Source organism: Equus asinus, chromosome 17, assembly GCF_041296235.1.
Source record: "Equus asinus isolate D_3611 breed Donkey chromosome 17, EquAss-T2T_v2, whole genome shotgun sequence".
NCBI lineage: Eukaryota > Metazoa > Chordata > Mammalia > Perissodactyla > Equidae > Equus > Equus asinus.
In genome coordinates, this window is record NC_091806.1 from 49,190,921 (window position 1) to 49,209,779 (window position 18,859).

At 63.4% G+C, this 18,859-nt stretch overlaps 1 protein-coding gene across 5 annotated transcripts in view; it reads left to right on the top strand.

Annotated features, from left to right (window-relative positions):
- KCNQ1 (potassium voltage-gated channel subfamily Q member 1) overlaps positions 1–15,266 on the top strand; it is a 337,726-nt gene extending 322,460 nt beyond the window's left edge. For all 5 annotated transcript variants that reach the window (XM_070488417.1, XM_070488419.1, XM_070488420.1 and 2 more), the window contains one exon: positions 13,987–15,266. In XM_070488417.1, coding sequence (XP_070344518.1) covers positions 13,987–14,217 — 231 coding nt within the window. In that variant the 3' untranslated portion in view covers positions 14,218–15,266. The remainder of the gene's footprint in view (positions 1–13,986) is intronic.
- Positions 15,267–18,859: the final 3,593 nt, after the last annotated feature.

Below are 18,859 nucleotides of genomic sequence, written 5' to 3' on the forward strand. Positions count from 1 at the left end.
TAAGGGGCTGGGGTGGGACCCCGGAGCCCCAGGGAACTGAGCCGAGGGGGGCCCCTGTGTCCAGAGACTGTCTCTCTCAGTCCGAGTGGCCCCTACCCTCACCTACAGCCCTCCTATTCTCTACCTGGGGGTGTGGGGGGTGAGGCAGAGCTGAGCGCGAGGTCCCCCTACCTGCTCACAGGCCCAGCCCCCTAGGCTCCTCCCCCCACAGGACACCGCCCTGACCAGGAACCTGGAGCCCTTGGGATTGGTGGCCCATCTCCCACCGGACCTCTCTGAGGACCACCTAGATCCGTGGGTCATCTGAGCCCTGGGGTGGGCACCTGGGTGTGGCTGCCATGCTCCAATCTGCCCCGGGCACCTGCCTGCCATGGTCACAGCACCCATGGTCTGTCAGTGGCTGTAAATGACCAAGAGCCACCCGTCGCTGTGATGGGAGAAGGCTGCAGTGCAGAGGGGACAAAAGACCGACCGGTCACAGGGTAGGCAGGTTGACCCTCATCGCCTCCTGGAACATCCCTCCTCGGCCTGTCACAGAGGCAAACACAGAGGCTCGGATCAGGGAGGGTGACCGAGGACCAGGTCCCTTGTTTGCATGTGGCTGGGCCCAGGCTGGGGACCAGGCAGTCCACTGTGCTCAGCCAGCAGGATGGGGGTGGGAGGCGAGTATGAACTGCGAGGCCAAAGGCCCCGGGGTGGGACCACAGGCAACAGTGGGGAAGGTGGGCCCCAGAGCTGGGGGAGGGCTGGGAATGTCGGCCGGCCTGGGAGCATAGGGGAGTAGGACCTGCCAAATATGTCCAGATGGGGCTGGAGCACGCGGGGGCCTGGCCTGGAGCCCCAGCGACTTCCTGCCTGTGCACCCTGCCCCCCACCTCCTCAGCTCCTTCCCCGACAGTCGGTCTCGGGCTGGGGGTGGGGTGCAGCAGTGCCTGCTTAGCCACAAGGAGTGTGGCCAGGGACTAGGAACCCGAGGCCTCAGTCCCCCGCCCCATGACACTGAGCACCTGCTGTGCCCGGCGTGGCTGGGTGACAGCACAGGCCCCCCCCAGGACCACACGGCCATGTTGAGTGGGTCGTGGGGAAGTTCCCAGACCCAGTGATGTGGGAGCCACCCCAAGCTGAGCCGTGGAGGGTGAGGGACCCCATGGGGGATAGGGGCTGCTGTGCATGGCGCTAGAGCTGCCATGAGGGAAAGTGCCATGGTGGGGGCGGCAGGGGCAAAAAGGATGGGGGACCCTGCAAGGTCCCTCATCGTTCTCAGTAGCTGGGGTACCAGAAGGAGACATGCCAGGCCTCGCCGTCTCTTCCCGCCTTCCTCCAAGAGCTGCTTGTCCACTCCAGTCCCAGCCCAGGTCTCTGGGGGCCTGTCTCTGGGGCTGCTGGGGCTGCCACTCCACGGAGGGTCTGCCCTGGGTGGGGTGCTCTGGTTCCCCCAACACAGAGATGGGGCTGGGCTCACTGTGAGGTACTGAGCTCCCCATCCCAAAGGCTGTGCAAGCAGAGCTGGGAAGAGAGCTTGGCGTTGAGAGGAGGAAGGATGGAGTTGAGGGCCTTTTGGCTCAGGGATTCTAGACCTCACAAGGCAGGAAGGAACAGGCGTTGTGAGGTCCATGAGGTGGGTAAGGCGCTCCCAAGCCCCCAGCTGGGCGTCGAATGCCAGGCAGGGTGCTGGGCTGGGGCCTGTATGGGAGGAAATCCCTGGGATTTCCCCAGTGAGGAGGCTCCAGCCTTGGCATTGGTAATGTCCCATGTCTCTCTCCACGCCAGGCTCTTCCAGGTGCCAGGAAAGGGGCTGGATTCCAGATTCCTGGCCTGGCTGCCCAGCCGCCATAGGGACACCAGCCCAGAGCCCCCAGGCCCAGCCTCCAACATGATTCTAGCCTTAGGGGGCTAACTCGGGGAATCCTGTCCTAGAAGCCAGAGCCAGAAGTAGAGGGGTAGGGGAGTCACCCCATCCTGGGTACAGGCCTGGGAGCCTGGGGTGCCGGGGTCCGGGGGCTGCCTGCCTGTCTGGGTCAGCCACAGCTGCAGTCCAGCCCTGGCCAGCTCAGTCATGTGACTGCCGTCTCCAGGCCAGGACGGAGGTGGGAAAGGCAGCGACACTGGACACACTAGCACCTGGAGGTTAGGCAAGGCCCCCCAGGATTGGGGATGGCCGGGCTGTACCCCAGCTCTTCCAGCCGCCAGTCCCCCTGCAACCCCTAGATTCTGCTTCATGTACCGGCTCCCAGCTTTCACCTGCTCTCAGCTCTGATGGAAGCCCGCATGTGCAATACACACGCGCCCAAACACGCACACAGGCTGAGCCCCTCAGCCTCTCTGCTGGTCACCTCCCTGGGGCTGACCTGGACACTCCGGCCTCTGGTGGAGCACTCTGCAGGTCCTCCCTGAGCACGGCCTGTGCCAGGCACTGGGCCAGCAGAGCAGCAGCCCCACCCTCGAGGAGCTGGGGGTTGTGGGCATGCCGGGGCGGGCCCGGAGAGGGGCATCTGAGCAGACACTTCAGGGAGGCCAGAGGCAGCACATGCAAAGGTTCTGCCACAGGTCTGGGCCCAGACTGAAGGTCAACTGGGCCGGAGCAGAGCGAGCAGGCCATGGGGAGGACATGGCAGATGGTGACGGGCCTCCGGATCTGGCCTGGCTCTGAGGGCATGGGCAACTTCCGTCTCAATGTTCCTCTCCTGGGGCCTAAGGGTGGCCATGAGAGAGCAGGGGAGGCTGTGGCAGTGTCGGAGATGCTGATGGCTTGGCCCAGGAGTGCGGGGGAGCCCCCGATTCCGGACAGATTTGCTGGGCCCTGGAGGTCCCCGCCTTGACCCCATTGGTGCTTTGCGGCTGGATCAGATGAGAAGCGTGAAAGAAAGAGGTAACCCTGGGGTCTCTGGCCTGACCTCTTAATGGAGCTGGGAAACCACAAGAGGAGCAGACCGGGGTCCAGGAGGGACCACTGGGTTCCAGAGGCCTCGAGCCACCTGGGAGAGGTGGCCAGTGGGTGGGTCAACATAATTCTGGGGTCTGGGCTGGAGATGTACTGAATTTGGCTGGACGTGAGGCTGTAAGGTGGACAAGGTCACCAAGGGGAGCATAGCAGAGAGAAGGACCAAGACCTGAGCCCGAGGCGCCCTGTTGACCCACAGGGAGAGGACAGAGTTAGTGGAGTTGACAGAGATGGTGAGAGGGAGCTGGGCAGCGTCTGCTGCCGGGCTGTGGATCCCAGCCCAGGTGCGGTCATCACAGGAGGTCTGTGCAGGGCCCAGAGAACAGTGGACGGCACCTCCAAAGAGAGTCAGACGGCAGTGGCTACAGATGGGGAATCCAAGAGAGAGTTTCGTCTACCTTCTTGGGGATGGGAGGACTAGCATGAGCATGTCTGCTGGTGGAACCATCCGGCGGGGCGCGTGCCGGTGATCCGGGGAGAGGGGCGAAGGCTGAGCAGCCTGCGTGTACTCGGAGGGGTGGCCTTCAATGGCAGCCGGACAGCCCCGGAGACCAGGAGGCCAGGCCGGAGCAGAGGAGCAGATGGCGGCGGGTGGGGCACGGGGCTCTGGAGAGTGGTGTGGGGGGGCCACTGCGGGCACGGCCTTGGCCTCTGGCATCAAGAAGACCTCTCCTGGAGCAGCGGTCCCCTCCCCTAGGTCCCCTGGAGATGGCATGGGGGTGTTGCCTGCAGAGTACCCAGCCTCCCTGTCCACCGATGGACATTGGTCATGCGTCACCTCCAGAGCCCCGTGGAAAGGCTTGCTGTGCGGCCGCCCCTGGGAGCGAACTCCATGGACATGTTTCAACACGGGCAGCCTCAAACCCTCTGTCGAGTGAAAACAAGCAAGTAGAGAGCCACAGTATCTCATGTTACCATTTATGCTAAAACCCGCCACGGACGGAGACCAGATCGCATGCGCCAGCCCGTGTTTTGAAATCGCTGGAAGGATAAACACCAGGTTGCGAAGACGGTTACCTGGGAGAGGAGAGGACCAGAGAGAGACAGGCCAGGTCCAACGGGGGGAGGCGGGGTTTCTCTGAAATGTTTTCACTTTTTAGGGAGAATGTTTTCAAAGAGTACTTATATCGTGCAAAACCTTGTAAACAGGCTAATCTACAAACAAGACCTCCAGCTGGCCCGGTGTGTTGACTGGGGAGGGGCCCGTCGGGCGGTCTCTGGGAGGTGCGGGGGGCTGGGGGGGAAGATGGGCAGTCCACAGGCTCCAGCCGTCTGAGCAAGAGGCTCATGGGGCACATGCAGTCAGGGAGCAGGCTGGAAAGCTGTTGCCAGTGTCCGGAGGGAGGCTGTGGGCTTGGGCTGAGCGGGGACAACCAAGGGTGGCGGAGAGAGGCATGGAGAGAAAACACCCCAGGCTGTGGGTACGGACGATGTTGGGGGCAGGGGAGGCGTCAGAGGCAGCCATGAGGCGTGGGAAACTGGGGGGCATCCTGGGTCCTTCCTCCCCTGAGCCCCCCACAGGCCAGGGGAACTGGACCCTGTCCCCAGGAGACCCTGACCACATATACATGGACCTCTATGCTCCGAGGGGACCCTCACAGCTGTCCTGTACTGCAAGACAGACTCACTGTGCCCCCCTGCCCCGGAGGTGATGGAGGCCCAGAGCCACCCAGCCAGTGAGGGGTCATGGATGGCCTGGCAGTGTCCCTTCTTTCGGGGAGGCAGATGTTTAAGAAGCAGACAACATGAGTGGCGCCTGGGCAGACTGGAGTCCCTGGAAGGACAAGAGTAGGAAGGTGAGGGCGCCCGACCAGGAGGGAGGCGAAGGAGGACGGCCTTTGCGGGAGACCCCACCTTGGCACCTGGAGGATGAGAAAGGTTCACTGGCTCAGGAGAGGGGTGGATTGTTCCAGGAAGTGGGGGCGGCTGATGCAAAGGCCCTGAGGCAGGAAGGGTGTGGCACATCCAAGGAGTTGGAAAAAGCCAATGCGGGGCATGAAGGGACAGTGGCCGGGGTGGGGCACAGGGCCAGACCGTGAGGGGCACTCTGTCCAAGGTGGGGCTGTGTCTTTCTCCTGAAGGCAGTAGAGAGATCTGCGGGGGTTTCACGGAGGGCAAGGACAGGGTGTGAGGACAAACAGGAGGTCTGCAGGCTGTGGAAAGCCACATGGAGGGTCAGTCGGGCCTCAGGGGCACTGCTGGAGGCTGCTGGCGGGCTCGGGGATCCTGAACTGCCTGTGCCTTGGCTGAGGGCCCCAAGGTAGGGGGCTAGGAGGTGTGGGGTGGCTGGGCCTGGCCAGAAGCACCCAGTGGCCAACGCATTGTGGGCTGTGGGCGGGGGAGTCGCAGAGACAGGCCTGTGGCTCCAAGTGAGTCCACGCGAATCAAAGATTTAAGGGTAAACTACACATCCAAAAAGAACTAGAAAGAAATGTTTCAGCACTCAAATGGAGAAGGCCACTCCCAAGCGTGCCCAGAATCTAGAAGCCATCAAGGAAAAGATGGAGGATGCTGACTGCAAGAAAAAGAAAAGAAACAAAACAAAACAGAACTTCTGTGTGGCAAGACAAAAAACAAGGATATAATTGCCATAAACCAATTCAGAAGACAAATAAAACACCAGGGGAAACATTTGTGATGTACAGGTCAAAGGGCAAATTTCCTTAATATACAAAGAGCAAAGCAATGACGGTGAAAGGCCTGGCCAGCAGCGCCAGCCCCTGTTTCTCTGCCCGGCACCCGCTCGGGGGAAAGAGTGAGCGAGCGCTGGGCTTGGAGCACCTCTGCCCGTCCCACCCCAGCACTGGTGTCCCCGGAAGATGTCAGGGGGCCTCGTTGATTCATCCAGCAAATATCTGTGAAGCACCAACTCCTCTTATCCCATGTGTATTTTCTGAGCACCAGCTACGTGCCGGGTTCTGAAGAACGGGCTGAGGGTGCGACAGTGGCAGCGTGGGCCGAGACCCGGCCTCAGGGTCCTTCGATTTGTGAAGGGGCCGCAGCGAGTAAATCAACAAACCAAACCGGACGTTTCGGGGGGGTGGCGAGGACCGCAGGTAGAACTGGGAGCGAGGAGGGCAGGAGGCACTTCGCTCGAAAGGTCAGGGGAGGCGGCTCTCAACCTTTGAGCTGAGGTTGTACAACGCAGTGGAGGATGGTTTTCTGGGCAGAGGCAACAGCAAGTACAGAGGCCCCGGGCTGGGATCAAGGGTGCCGAGCTCAGGATCTGAGAGGTGGGAGTCAGGGAGGCCGAGGGCGGGGGACACAGGGCCTCGGGGGGCCTCGGGGGAGATTAGACTTCGCTCCCCGTGCGCTGGGAGATAGCTCCGGTCAGGGGGTTGAAACTCGGCCTGGCTGCCGCGCCCGGGGCAGAGGGGAAGGGGCCTAGCTTGTCCATTACAGGCGATTGCGACAGTGCAGGCGAGGGGTGGGGGCCGTAGGGGGGGTGGGGAGAGGGGGTCGGATTCAGGGTGTGTGTTCTAGAGAGACACGGGACCCGCCGGGGACCTGCCAGCGGGAGGGGTGTGGGTGGGCCCCTCGGGGAATGCGACAGTTGGTGGCACTATGTGCATGGCGGCGCCACTTTCTGAGATGGGAGGACACGACTGGAGGCGGCTCGGGGGGAGGCCGAGCTCCCTTTGGGCCCCGCTGCGCTGAGATGCCATTAGACCCACAGGCCAGTGGAGATGGGGTTCTGGGACCCCAGGGAGAGTGCAAGGCTGGGACCCAGAGTTGGAGGCGTCTGTGCAAAGACCAGCAGAGGGGCGTCCTAGGGCCGGGCGTGGAGGGTAGGCGAGGTTGCGCCGGCCCAGTGAACTCAGGCGAGGTGGACGTTGATGTGATGGTGATCCTGAGGTGCCCTTCAGCCGTCAGCCCAGAACTGGGGCCTGCTGAGGGTCCCTGGTGGACCCCAGGTGTCCAGGGGGCTGCTCCTGGGCAGCCAGGTGTCTGGGGAGAGGTAAAAGGGTCTTTTCCCTGTTGTGGCGCTCTCTCAGAGGAGACAACCTGTGCTCCTGAGGGGTGGTTGGCCAGGCACTGGCAAGCCCCTAGAAGGGTCTTGGGGGTGGCACTGACTGGGCCCCCGGCCACTTGGCCGTACTGTGCCGAGGACCCAGCTGAAACGTGGCTGACCTTGGCAGTGGCTTCGACCACCTTCCATAGCGTGTCTCCTCTGGCCACCCAGCAGCCAGAATAGCAGGAGACGCGAGGCACGGTGGCTGGGACAGGGCCTGGGTCTGCAGCCTCTGGAACGCCCACCTTGGCAAAGTATTGATCATCAACCCCACTATGTCGCCGGTCCCAGGGCCAGGGCGCAAGTGGCTGTCACGTCACCGTCTCTCCAGACCAAGGCTCACCCCGGCTTGGACTCTGCCAGGCATAGGGCCCTGGGAGACAGGCAGAATGGCTGGCGCATTGGAGACCACGGGTCCCGGAGATGGCGGTGTCTGTCTCCCTCTCAGGAGAGGACTCTGGCTCCCAGGAGACCCCATGCAGAGGGGGGCTCCTGTCGCTCACTCTCTGAATTGCCCAGCCCAGCAGCATCACTGACTGGCGGAGGGGTACTCACCCCCTTGGCACATACAAAGGCCCAGGGGCCTAGAAGTCCAGGCAGATATGCTCACATTCTTTGGCAACTCAGGGAATAGTTTGGTGGAAGGTGAGGGGAATTGTGCAAATCACACCCAGGGCAGGAGCAGTTCACGCATTCTCACACACACAGTCTCTGTGCCCTTATACATCACAGGCACATGTGTGCGTACACATGTGCTGACCGGGCCTGCGTAGGAATCCTCGTTCAGCCTCAGGCACGATCGCACACACGCTCCCAGTGCTTACTGACAGTCGGTAATGGTGGCAGGAGACTTCATCAGCGTTTGCTGAGCCTCAAGCACTGTTTCCAGGGTTTTCATGCGTTAATTCCTTCAATCTCTGCAGTGTCCTGCTAAGGGAGGGTCTCCTGTCATCCCCATTTCACAGATGGGGAAACTGAGGTTCAGGGAGGCCAAGTGACTTGCCCAAGTTCTCCCAGCCAGGAAGCAGCAGAAGCAAGATGTGAACCAGGCAGCCCATCTGGGTGCCCTGCAGACCCAGCCCCACTGCCCCACTGTGTGCTGCTCGCACACCCACACCGAGGCCTCTACACTGGCCCGGGCCCTGCCCTCCGACAGACGCGCGGCGTGCACCCATGCCTGGTGCGCGCCCAGGCCGCGGGACAGGGAGCTCCACGGAGCGGCTGCCCTGGGGACTGGCCGTAAAACCTCAGCAGCTAGAAACACGGCTGATTTTTCTCCAAGAGCTGAAGCACTAAAAGAAAGTCATAAACACAATTACACCGTCTCCTGCCATAAATTATGGCCTTATGAAGCGCTGTGATCTATTTCCACTCATACCCGGCTCGGGAGGACCGTCCAGCCCACGGCCTTAACGAGAGGGTGATTTACGGGTGCGATTCCCGCCTCCTCACAGTGGGGGGGTGGGGGGCGGCCGTTCCCAAGCCCCGTGGAGTCGTGGAGGCCTGGCACCGGGGCAGAGCCCAGAGCCTGGGCCCAGGCTGCCCGCTGGACAGGGCCCTCCCGGGACAGCCGGGCCCCGGCGGCCAGGCGCCCTGCAACACCACCGTCCGCCCTTGGAGGTGTGCTAGAGGGTCCCCGGGGGCTCTGCAGTAGAGACGCTGGGCAATGCAGCGCCCGCCGTGTGTGGTCCACAAACTGGGTCCCGTGGGCGCTGGCGGGGACGGGCGGAGGGACAGGCTCAAGGAGCCTGATTCTAGCGGGAGAAACTGCGGAGTGAGCAGACACAACTGCACGCCAGGGGCCTTGGAGAAAACATGGGCTGCTCAGGGACATGGGGACGGTAGCAGAGGGAGGGAGGTGGCCTCAGATCAGTGACATTGGCGAGACCTAAGCGGGGGAGGGTGACTGGTGGAGGCAGTGGGACAAAGGTCCTGAGGCCAGTGTGTGCCACCATGTTTGAGGACCAGCAGAGAGGCCTGGAGCAGAGTGGCCTAGGAGGGGAGAAGGAACAGAAACCAGAGAGCAAAGGGGACAGGTCCAGGGCCACAAGAGGGACTTGAGCCTCTCCGGGGGGTGAGGTGGGAGCTGGAGAGGGTGTCAGCAGGGCAATGACGTGACCTGGTTTGTGTTTTGAAAAAACCACCATGTAGAAGCACATCGCTGGGGAGGCCAGCTGGCAGGCTCCTGTGCCGGTCCCAGCAAGAGGCTGGCGGTCTGGCCCAGGCTGGAGCCCTGGAGGGGTGGGCAGGGGGCTTCCAGGCTCTGCTCACATCTAGAACGTGGAGCGTGATGCTGAGATTTGGAGCCTTTTGCTGAGGTGAGGAAAATTACGGAAGGAACAGAGTGGTCTCAGGGAAAGACAGGGCTAAACAGACATTCAGGAAAACCGTGGCTTCGTGGTCTGAGTTCAGACCATGAGGCCTGGCAGGGTCGAGCATGCAGGTCCTGGATGTGTCCCTGGCCTGAGCCTGAGGTACTCCAGGCCCAGAGGATGGCGGACGGCAGCTGTCACATCTGGGTGGCCCTCCTCCTGTCACAGTCAGTGGAGAAGGGTTCTGGGCTGGCGGACAGCAAGGAGCAGCCGGCGCGTCTCCCCTTCGTGGTTTCTCTCAATGACGTCCATTGCCCTGGACGTGGCTGCGGCTGCTCAGTATCACTTGCATGTGGAGGGTACAGGGGGCAAAGGCCAGAGGTTGCTGGGACCCTCCACTCCCCTCCCTGACCAGGCAGAAGCTTGCAGAGTGAGCGCTGGGGCCAGGGGCAGGCCCACAGGGGCGGGACAAGAACCTGGCATTCTATGGAGATGGAGAGCCCAGAAGTCCCCGGGGGGCCCAGGACCACCACCCAAACCTGCTCAGCAGCCCTGTGGCCCAGCGCGGGGCACAAGGAGGAAGTGGACGCAGAGCCACTGCAGGGACGAGCTGAGTAATCGCAGCCGTGTGCCGTGTGGGCCCCCGGCGTGCGTGCCAGCATAGATCTAGCGGAAGCTCCAGGCTCCAGCGTGTCCTGCCCCACACCTGGACCCCCCACCTCCCTGTAGCTCAGCTTGGGGCCTGCTGTTCAATATTTTGAGTCAGGCCCCTGAAAACAGTTCAGTGACTGTTGATCCAGGACAGTCTGCAAACAAGAGAGCCCAGGGACCTTCGCCCTGTGACCCTACAGAGGGCCCTGAGCTCTCCCGAGAGGAGGCCCCACCCCGCCTTTAGACCTGGACCCACAGGGACCCCAGGGGCACCACAAGCTGCCCCCCCAGGATCAGGGGGCTCCCTCCCCTCGAGCTCCAAGTCTTGTGTCACCCTCTCTGGCCGACGCCAGCCAGTGTGGCGAGACAGCCCGTGGCACGCACGCGGCCAGGGCCGCCAGCGGGTCCAGAGCTGGGATCAAGGCCCAGCAGGTTCTGCAAAAATTTCCCTTGAAAGACTCTTTTTCAAGATTTTCTTTTGAAAACAAATTCATAACCACATCAAACAGGAACCCCGTCGCCTCGCTCGCCGGCCGCCCGGGCTATGACTAGCTGTTATTCTAATTGCTTTTTTTCTCTTCCGAGGGCCGCAGAAGCTGTTTTAGGATTATTAATTTGGTGAGTTGAGGCAGGGCACAAGGGAGCTTTTGTTGGCCTTGCACTTTCAGTCACTATCAAATTGCAAATAATGACGAGATTGCAGGTCCCCAAAACTGATCTGCCCCAGCGGCTCCTGGGGAACGAGTCCCCCAGCCCCCAGCGAGCACTTCCCTCTCCCGAGGCCGGTGGCGCCTCCCCTGGGCACCTGCCGGGAAGGACGCACCTCCCTGCGCCTGGTGTTTGGCCAAGGCCTCTCCCTCAGCCCATTGATGTGCCCCTTGGACATCAAATATGTGAGGAAGATAAAGACACTCTGTGTTCAGGGCCCAGGAGGAAGGACACAGGCTAAGGCGGCTCAAGGACCATTTCTCTGACATGTGATGGAGCTGAACCCCAGAGGCCAAGGAGGAGCCGCCTGCTGGGCCCAGGGCCCTCCCAGCAGAGGAGCCAGCAGGGCAGCCCATAGGCCTGAGCCAAGGAGCCCCCGCCAAGGGGCTACTCTAGGAGCCCCAGGACCAGCCCAATGCCCCACCCCCGAGGACAGGAGTGTCCCATGCATGTCATGCTCACCCAGCCCCTGCGGGATCCTGTCCATACTGTCTTGCTCCATCCTCGAGACAACCCAGTGAGGGAGGAGCAGGTTCCCCCACTTTCCAGTGGGGAGAGTGCAGGGGCCAGGTCTCAGGCCACCCTGAGCACAACTCACCCACAGGGCAATGCAGTCAACTATGGAGAGGGGCAGAGGCCCGCATGTGCTGGGCAGAGGCCACAACAGGGCCCTGGGGGCTGAGCATGGAGCCCAAAGCCAGCAAGTAAGCAGCAGGGAGCCCTCGGAGGGTGTGTGGCTCCGAAGCCAGCCACCAAGCTCCAGGAGGGGGGCCTAGCTCAGGGGGTGGGGGGCTGGTAGAGCTTGGCCCACCCACTGCCCACCACACCTCCTGCCCACCCCCGAGTAGGGATTGTCACCCCAAGGTGGCCCAGGACTGAGCCCCTTCTCCAGGCATGCCCAGCGGCTCCCACCCCTTCCACCATCCCACCACGCTTCCCTTCCCTTTCGTCCCAGGAAGCCCCTATAAACGCTTCCATACCCACTTGCACATCTGGGGGCTTCCACAGATGTTCAAGTGCCGTAAAGTGAAAATTTATGAAACCACAGATTTTCTTCTGTAACGTATTTGGTGCTTTCAATTGAAGCCAAACCAACAGTTGCCCAAGCCAGGGCCTGCACAGGTGAGCGACGGGAAGCCATGCCTGGACCAGCCTTGCTCAAGGCTATGGTGTGCCGGGCCTGGGGAGCCCAGGCGGCGCCCCCATAGGCCTCCCCGGGCATGAGCGGGCGGTGGAACTGAGGGGGTCAGTCCTGCTGCAGCGGGAGCCCCAGGGGTCTTGGGCCAGGGAGAGGCATGGGGTTTGGGTGTGACAGGGACGAGTCCACCTCCTCCCCGACAGTGTTCCCTCAGCCTTCTGAGCTCAGCTCTGATCCTTGATCTCGCCCCACCCCGGAAGGCCTGCTTCAGCCCCTGTGGGCGCCACCCTCCCACCTGACACCGTGTCTTCTCAGCATGGAACCTGGGGGTGGGGGTCTGCAGGGGTGAGAAGGGAGATGCAGGGGGTTCCAGCCAGTGACCTTGAGCAAGACCCTTCTCCTCCTGGGGCCTCAGGGTCTGCGTGTGTGGGGTGAACTTAGGCTTCAGTCGGTGGTCTCCAAAGGGCTCTGCAGAGGACAAGGGTGTCGGGCAGGCATCGGCAGTGGGTGGCGAGTGGAGTGAGTGGCCCCAGGCCCCACCCTGCCGGAACCAGTGAAGTCCTGTGCCCCTTCCCTTTATAGCCTGGGCTCCTGCATGATGGCACCTGGGATGCGCAGCTGGCCCTCAGCCTGGGCTGGGAGGGTCTCAGACTGTGCTGGGCCTCAGCTGAGAGCTGGGTCTCTGCCTCCCGGAGAGGGCACAGCCTCGTCCTACCCCCTGCCGCAGGGTCTCTGGTGGAAGGGCTCCCCAGCTCCTCAGGAGAGACCTCCTTTTACCTCCTCGCCCTTGTGGTTCAGCGTCCACGGGTGGGAGGGTTGGTGACTGCCACACCGACCTCTGAAGCAGGCCTGGGCCTGCGTGGGGACCCAGCTACTGGGCCTCCAGCCCACACAGGGTTTGCGGCTGCTTCACCCAACAGCATCTTCCTCAGGGCCATCCTGCCCCGCCAGCATCCCAGCTCCCCCTGGTCCTGGGAGAGGGACGCTGTGGCCAGGAGAGGGGCCCAGGTGGGTCCAGGGGACAGGCTGGCCTAGGACGGCCTGGAGCACCGACATCACGCACCACATGTATGTGTCCAGCTGGGTGGACGGCGGCAGCCAGCTCTGCCTGCTGCTGTCCTCAGCCCCAGCAGTTGACACTTGGCAGAGCCATCCTTGTGGCTTTTACCCTCAAGCCACACTCTCCCCGCAAGCAGCTCCGCATTCTTGTGGCTCGGCCCCTATAGGGTGACCATCTGGCCCCACCACTCCCTCCACTGCCATTTCTAGTCTTTCTGGTGTTCCAGGTACCTGGCGGGGGGAGGGTCTGCTTTCTTCTCTGATAGACCCTGTGGGCCGTGATGTGAGCGCAGACCCCGGCTCACGCTGGACCACAGGCCCACGGCTCTCTGGCTCAGCACTTCCTCCTGGCCCACCTTCTAGGGGAGGGGGCCCCTCAGACAGCACTGGATTCACAGCCCCCCACCCTCCCTCCTCTTTCCTGGCCTAGCTCTGTTTTCCCCTGTCCGGCTCTGAGGGCTCCGCAGGCCACCTCCCACCCTGGGCCCCCTTTAGCCCCTGCCCCTCCTGGCCACCCAGAGGCCTCTGTGAGCCCCTGCTGTGCCTGGTGCATCCTGCCTCCGCCTCCCCACCAGCTTCACCGGGTGGCCGCATCCTGTCCACCGTGGGCGACCCCAGCGCTCAGCACAGGACAGGCCTTTGATGACCACGTGGCCAGGTCATGTGGTGGAGCGAGCGCCTTGGGGTCCTGGCCTGACCCCTTGGGGTGCTGCACACAGAGCCCTGGTTTGCCAGCTTGCTGGGAGGATGCTGGTGCCCATGGGTGGGGGAAGGGGCACCCGCCAGGATGACAGGAGCACGGGCCCTGTAGGTGTTGGGGGAGCAGAGGGGAGGCCTGGCCCTGGGACTCACGAGCCCTTCCCAGGAGGAATGACCCGCTCTGGTCTCCAGGTCTCAGGTGAGGGCTGCAGAGAATGGGCTCCTTCCAACTACGTGTCTACACGTGTGCAGACACACACGGGGCCACGTGCACCTGCGGACACCCGCATGCACACACAGGCACGCCCAGGCCCGTGCGCAGCCCACATCTGCAGGGACGCTTGGACACGTGGACATGCGGGCCGTGCACCTCCCGCCCTCACCCCTTGCTGAGCCCAGGCCCTGAGGCCCCTGCACACCTGGGCTGCCCCCGCCACCTGACTCAGCTCTGCTCTTGTCCCCGCAGGTGACGCAGCTGGACCAGAGGCTGGTGCTCATCACGGACATGCTGCACCAGCTGCTCTCCTTGCACCACGGCAGCCCCCCGGGCGGCCGTCCCCCCAGCGGGGACGAGGCCCAAGTGGTCCAGCCCTGTGGTGGCGGCTCCATCAACCCCGAGCTCTTCCTGCCCAGCAACGCCCTGCCCACCTACGAACAGCTGACCGTGCCCCACAGGGGCCCTGACGAGGGGTCCTGAGGGGGCCCAGGGCGAGAGGGGAGGTCCACCCCACCTCCCACTCGGCAGGGGCACCCATGGAGCCACAGCCACCTCCTTGAAGGCCCGAGAGAGCAGCCCCTCTTTCCCTGGCCCTGGCCCCCCAGTGGGCCGTGCCACCCCTCAAGCCTGAGCTGGGGGTTCACCAAGGCCGCCTCTTCCCGGCCAGCAGGTACTAGAACTTGGCTGGGTGAGGGGCCCCTCTCAGCTCTGATGCTGTGCCCCTCCCCCATCGCTTGTGTGGTTGGGACACAGTGGCAGGGGGTCTGGCTGGCCCCCCGCAGGGCTGGACATCCCGGGCACTTAGTCTGTCCCACGTATGGCCAGGAAGCAGCATAGATGAATGCAGGCCCCCCTGGTAGGCCCCAGGGGGCTTCCTGAGGGGAGAGAGAGGGACAGCCTGGACAGGGTCTGTGGGTACCCCACCCCCAGCCTCAAATCCAGGACTCAGGTGGACCCAGGGAGGAAGCCAGCAGGGCAGGGCGGGCCCAGCCCATGACGAATAAGGACACAGGACCCAGGCCCACGAGCCCCCCTCCGAGGGTCCAGGCCTGGGCCTCCTCCCTCCGTCTCCAGAGATGATGACTCGATTGACCCCAGGCTGTGGGGGGAACTGATCCCGAGGCCACAGCTTCCAGCAGGAGGGACAAGGCCCACCGCTGGCCCCTGACTGCTTCACTGGGGGTGGAATGTCCCCCAGTTGGACTGGCAGCTTCTCCTACCCGTGCTGGAGAGAAGAGGAAGGCCCCCTCCGACCTGGCGCTGTGTGCAGCCCCTACCTCCAGCTCCCTGCCTGGTCTGAGCGGCTGGACAGACACACAGAACTGTCCCCTCACCTGACCAGCTGCTGTGCCGTGAGGGAGCCCAAGGGTGTCACAGTCTCTCCACAGGGCGGGGGCTGCTGGGCATTACATCTCGCAGAAATCAGAATAATTTGTGGCGATTTGGAATCTGTTTTAATGAGCTTCACAGTGTGATTTTGATTGATTGTGCTGGCTTTTCCTAATAAACGCGGAGAGCCGCGGACTTGATTAGACGCCGCCCTCGCCTTGATTCTTAGGGAGCCGTCCATCTTTGGGACAACCCTGTCCTCCCGTGGAGTTACCACCTGACCTGCCCCGGTGAGGGAGGAGGCCCAGGAGCCCCCTGCCCACTGGGCTGGGGGTTCTAGAAGCAGGATCCCCGAGGAGGCCGGGCATCTTGAGGCAGGGCCATTCCTGTCCCCGTAGCCAGCACCAAGGTCAGGCTCCATCCACATGAACTGAGCGGAAGTAAAGGATGTCCCCAGGACCTCGGGGCAGACCAGAAACATGGCCCCCCACCCCCCAGCCTTTGCTCTTGCTGATGCCTTTGCTGGAACGTTCTTCCTGTCCTCCTCTCCATCTGATGAAATCACTGCCTGGTCTGCAGCCTAGCTCAAAGTCCCCTCCTGAAGCAAGCTCTCCCTAACAGGTCCCTTGGGCCTTGTGACCCCTCAAGGGGGCAGGGATGAGCCGGTGGGGTCATCACCCCAGACAAGCAATGGAGACAGGACTCAAGGACCCTGACCTCGGTGCCCACATCCTTCCGCCAGCTGCACTCTGGGCCCCACCCTCACTTCCTGGGCGGCGGGGGTCCTTGTACACAGGACAGCGCCCTGCCCTCCCCTGCCCATCTCACACTGATGCCCACTGGCATCTGAGCCCCCACCTCCTCCAGCCCAGCTCCCTTCCCCACAGGCCCTGCCTGGAGCCCTCTGCGACCTCCCTCGTGTACAGGACCCCTGCGCTCCCCTTCGAGGTGGTTGCCCAGGTGGCTGATAAACAGGAGCTCATGGTTCTTTTCACAGAGTAGAGGTCCAGGGTTCAAAGAGGTCAGAGAGGCTGTGGGATCTGGCCAAAGGCTCCAGCCCACGCCAGCATCCCTCCTGATCAGGGCTCTGGCGGCCTCAGGGCTTCCCCCTAGGGTGGCCCTGGCCACCTGGTATGGTCAAGATGTGGTCACTGCCTGTCTCCCAGCAGCCCCTGGGCCTCTGGGGCAGGCAGGTACCTCTCCGGGCCCAGCACTCTGTCCAGGGCCTGGCCTGGCTGGGGCTGTGGGAGCCAGGGCTACAGTTCACCCCACTGGGCAGCCACCTTAGGAGACACACTCGGGCCTCTCCATTTGCCCCTCGCAGGCCCAGCTGGCACTATCTGAGGACCCGCGAGCCCCATCATGGGAGTGGAGCCCATCCGGGCCCACCCTCCAGGGATTCTTAAGGAGCTCGAGGCACCCAGACTGGATCCTGACTGGGGTGGGGTGCAGGGAAGGGCCGGGGTTCTGGGACTCCCACACAGGCATGCCTGCCCCCCTCTAGGCCTCAGTTTCCCCGTCAGTAACACAGTGCTCCCTTGGGTCCATCCAGCTCCCAGCAGGCTGGAGGTATATGCCGGGTGGGTGCCACCCCTCCCTCACCCTGCCATGTGGGCACCCTCACTCCGCCCATGGCTCTCCACACGGCCCCTGCACTCCAGCTCACAGGTGCAGACACGTTCAGCCGGTTGGGGGGTGGGTCCACTGTACCCGCTTTTTGACTGTTTCTCCACCCTCTGGGACTGCTGCCTTCCTGTCCTCCTTCCAGAGCCCACCCCAAATTCCCTGGCCATCAGGGCTGGGGGCATCTGAGATTTCTGAGGATGGGGCCCTCCCAAGGCCACCAGAAGCAGCGGGTAGCCAGTGTGAGGACAGAGGATCCAGGTTTCCATGTGGCATGGAAGCTTGGGCCCCTGTAAGGGGGAGGGCCCTGGGTCCCACTGTGCTAAGGCCCACTGGTCTGTGCCTCCCCTGGAGCCCAGCCCTGGCTCCCACCGTGGGGACTTGGCGTCTGCCCGGCACTGGCCAGTGCAGGGAGGGGAGGAGGGGCTGCACAGGGCCTGCACCCACCAGGGGGAGGGGCGGGAGCAACAATTACTGGAAAGGCAAAAGCTGTTGTTTCCTTGTTGGGTAAATATTTGTGGAAACCCCAGGAAGCGGCTGGCTGGAGAGCAGGGCCCTCCACGACGCCCCCAGCCCGGCAGCCCCGGCCCCGGCCCTGGCCCTGCGGCGCCCGGCAGCCGCCCATCTGGGCAGGGCGCGGCCCCTGTGCCCAATGCGCCCTGCTCACTGTGTCCCTGAGCGTGCACCAAGTGCCCACGCCGGCGCCCCTGGACAGGCCGTTGCAGCCCTCTCGGGTGTGAAATGCAATTTACCTGAAATAAAGCCCAATTATGGAATTAGCTAATTAAAGCCCGCAGTGGAGGCTGGGCCCGGCCGGCCGGGCGCTCAATGCCCACCCAGTGCCCGTGGTCTGAGGGAGCAGATGGCGCCCCGGCCCGCCACGCCGGCCGCATTCCTTCACTCTGTCCCCCGATAACTGACTTGGACAGCACACGGCCATCTGGTGTAGGACACGTCCTGTGTGCCCCGGACAATGGCCCAGCAGACCTCTCCGGGAGAGGGCCGTCGCCCGGGCAACGGCGGCATGTGCAGCCCAGGCCCGTTCCCGCCCCTCCCCCGCCCTTTGTGGGCCTCGCCTCGGCTGCCCGGCTGCTCGCGCCGACCACGTCCATGAGTATTTGTCCACAGCGCCCGGCCTTTGTCTCCAGATTGGGCTCCCTTATTGAGGTCCTCGGTGTCCATTGGGTGCCGGGAGCATCTGCTGGGAGCACAGGGTGGGGGGGGCTGGGGGGCAGTCCTGCTGGCCGCTTCCTTGGGCACCCACCTCCTCTGCCCATGTCCCCCTCCCCCGCCGGTGCGCCCCTGAGCCAGCGGACGGATAGCACCTCTCCAGTGCTGGGCCTGGCCACGGGGCGAGTCTCTGAAGCCAGTGTCAGCCCAACCTGAGGTTCTCCTGACCTTTGGGCCAGGGGCCAGGAGACGAAGGGCAGGGCAGGACTGCACGGCCACCCCTTCCCTGGTCTGCGAGATGAGGGACAGTGAAAGTGCCCTCGAGGGGGTGGGGCTGACAGAGAGAAGACACGCAAACTCTGGGCCCAGGTCTGGCACACAGTAGGTGCTTAGTAAAGGCAGCCTGGACCGTGTGACCGCTCAGAGAGACTTCCCGTCCCCTCCTGCGTCCAGCCTCACCCCCCAGACCCTCTTGGAGCCAAAGCCAGCTATCCACACCCCCAGCTGGCTGCTCGCCATCCTGCACCTAAGCGGCCCCGGCCCCCACTGCCCCCGCCCAGGCCCGCCTTGAGGCCCTGGGAGCAGCAGCCACCCCTCATCTGGAGCCCCCAGGGATGCAGCTGGACTGAACCCCTCATGGCTTCTCCCGGCACCCTGTGTCAGGCCCCAGGCTGCCAGCAGGCACAGCCTCTGTCTCTTCGGGTCCATCTGGGCAGGTAGTCCCCCCACTGGGCAGGGGTCTGTGCCGGGACCGTGAGGCCCCAAGGGGAGCCGGAGCCCAGGAGCACCTGGCCCAGGGCCTGGACCCCCTTGCATCCAGGGAGTGAGTTAAGTTACAGACCAACATGAGGGTTTGGGAAGAGGCCGCCAGCACTGCGGGGGCTGCACCGCAGTGGGGCACCACCAAACACTGCCATCCCAGGGGTGCTCAGGGGAGGGGCCTGCCACCTGTGCCCTGAAGGAGGGGATCAGGTAGACATTTCGACTGGGAAGGCCGGAC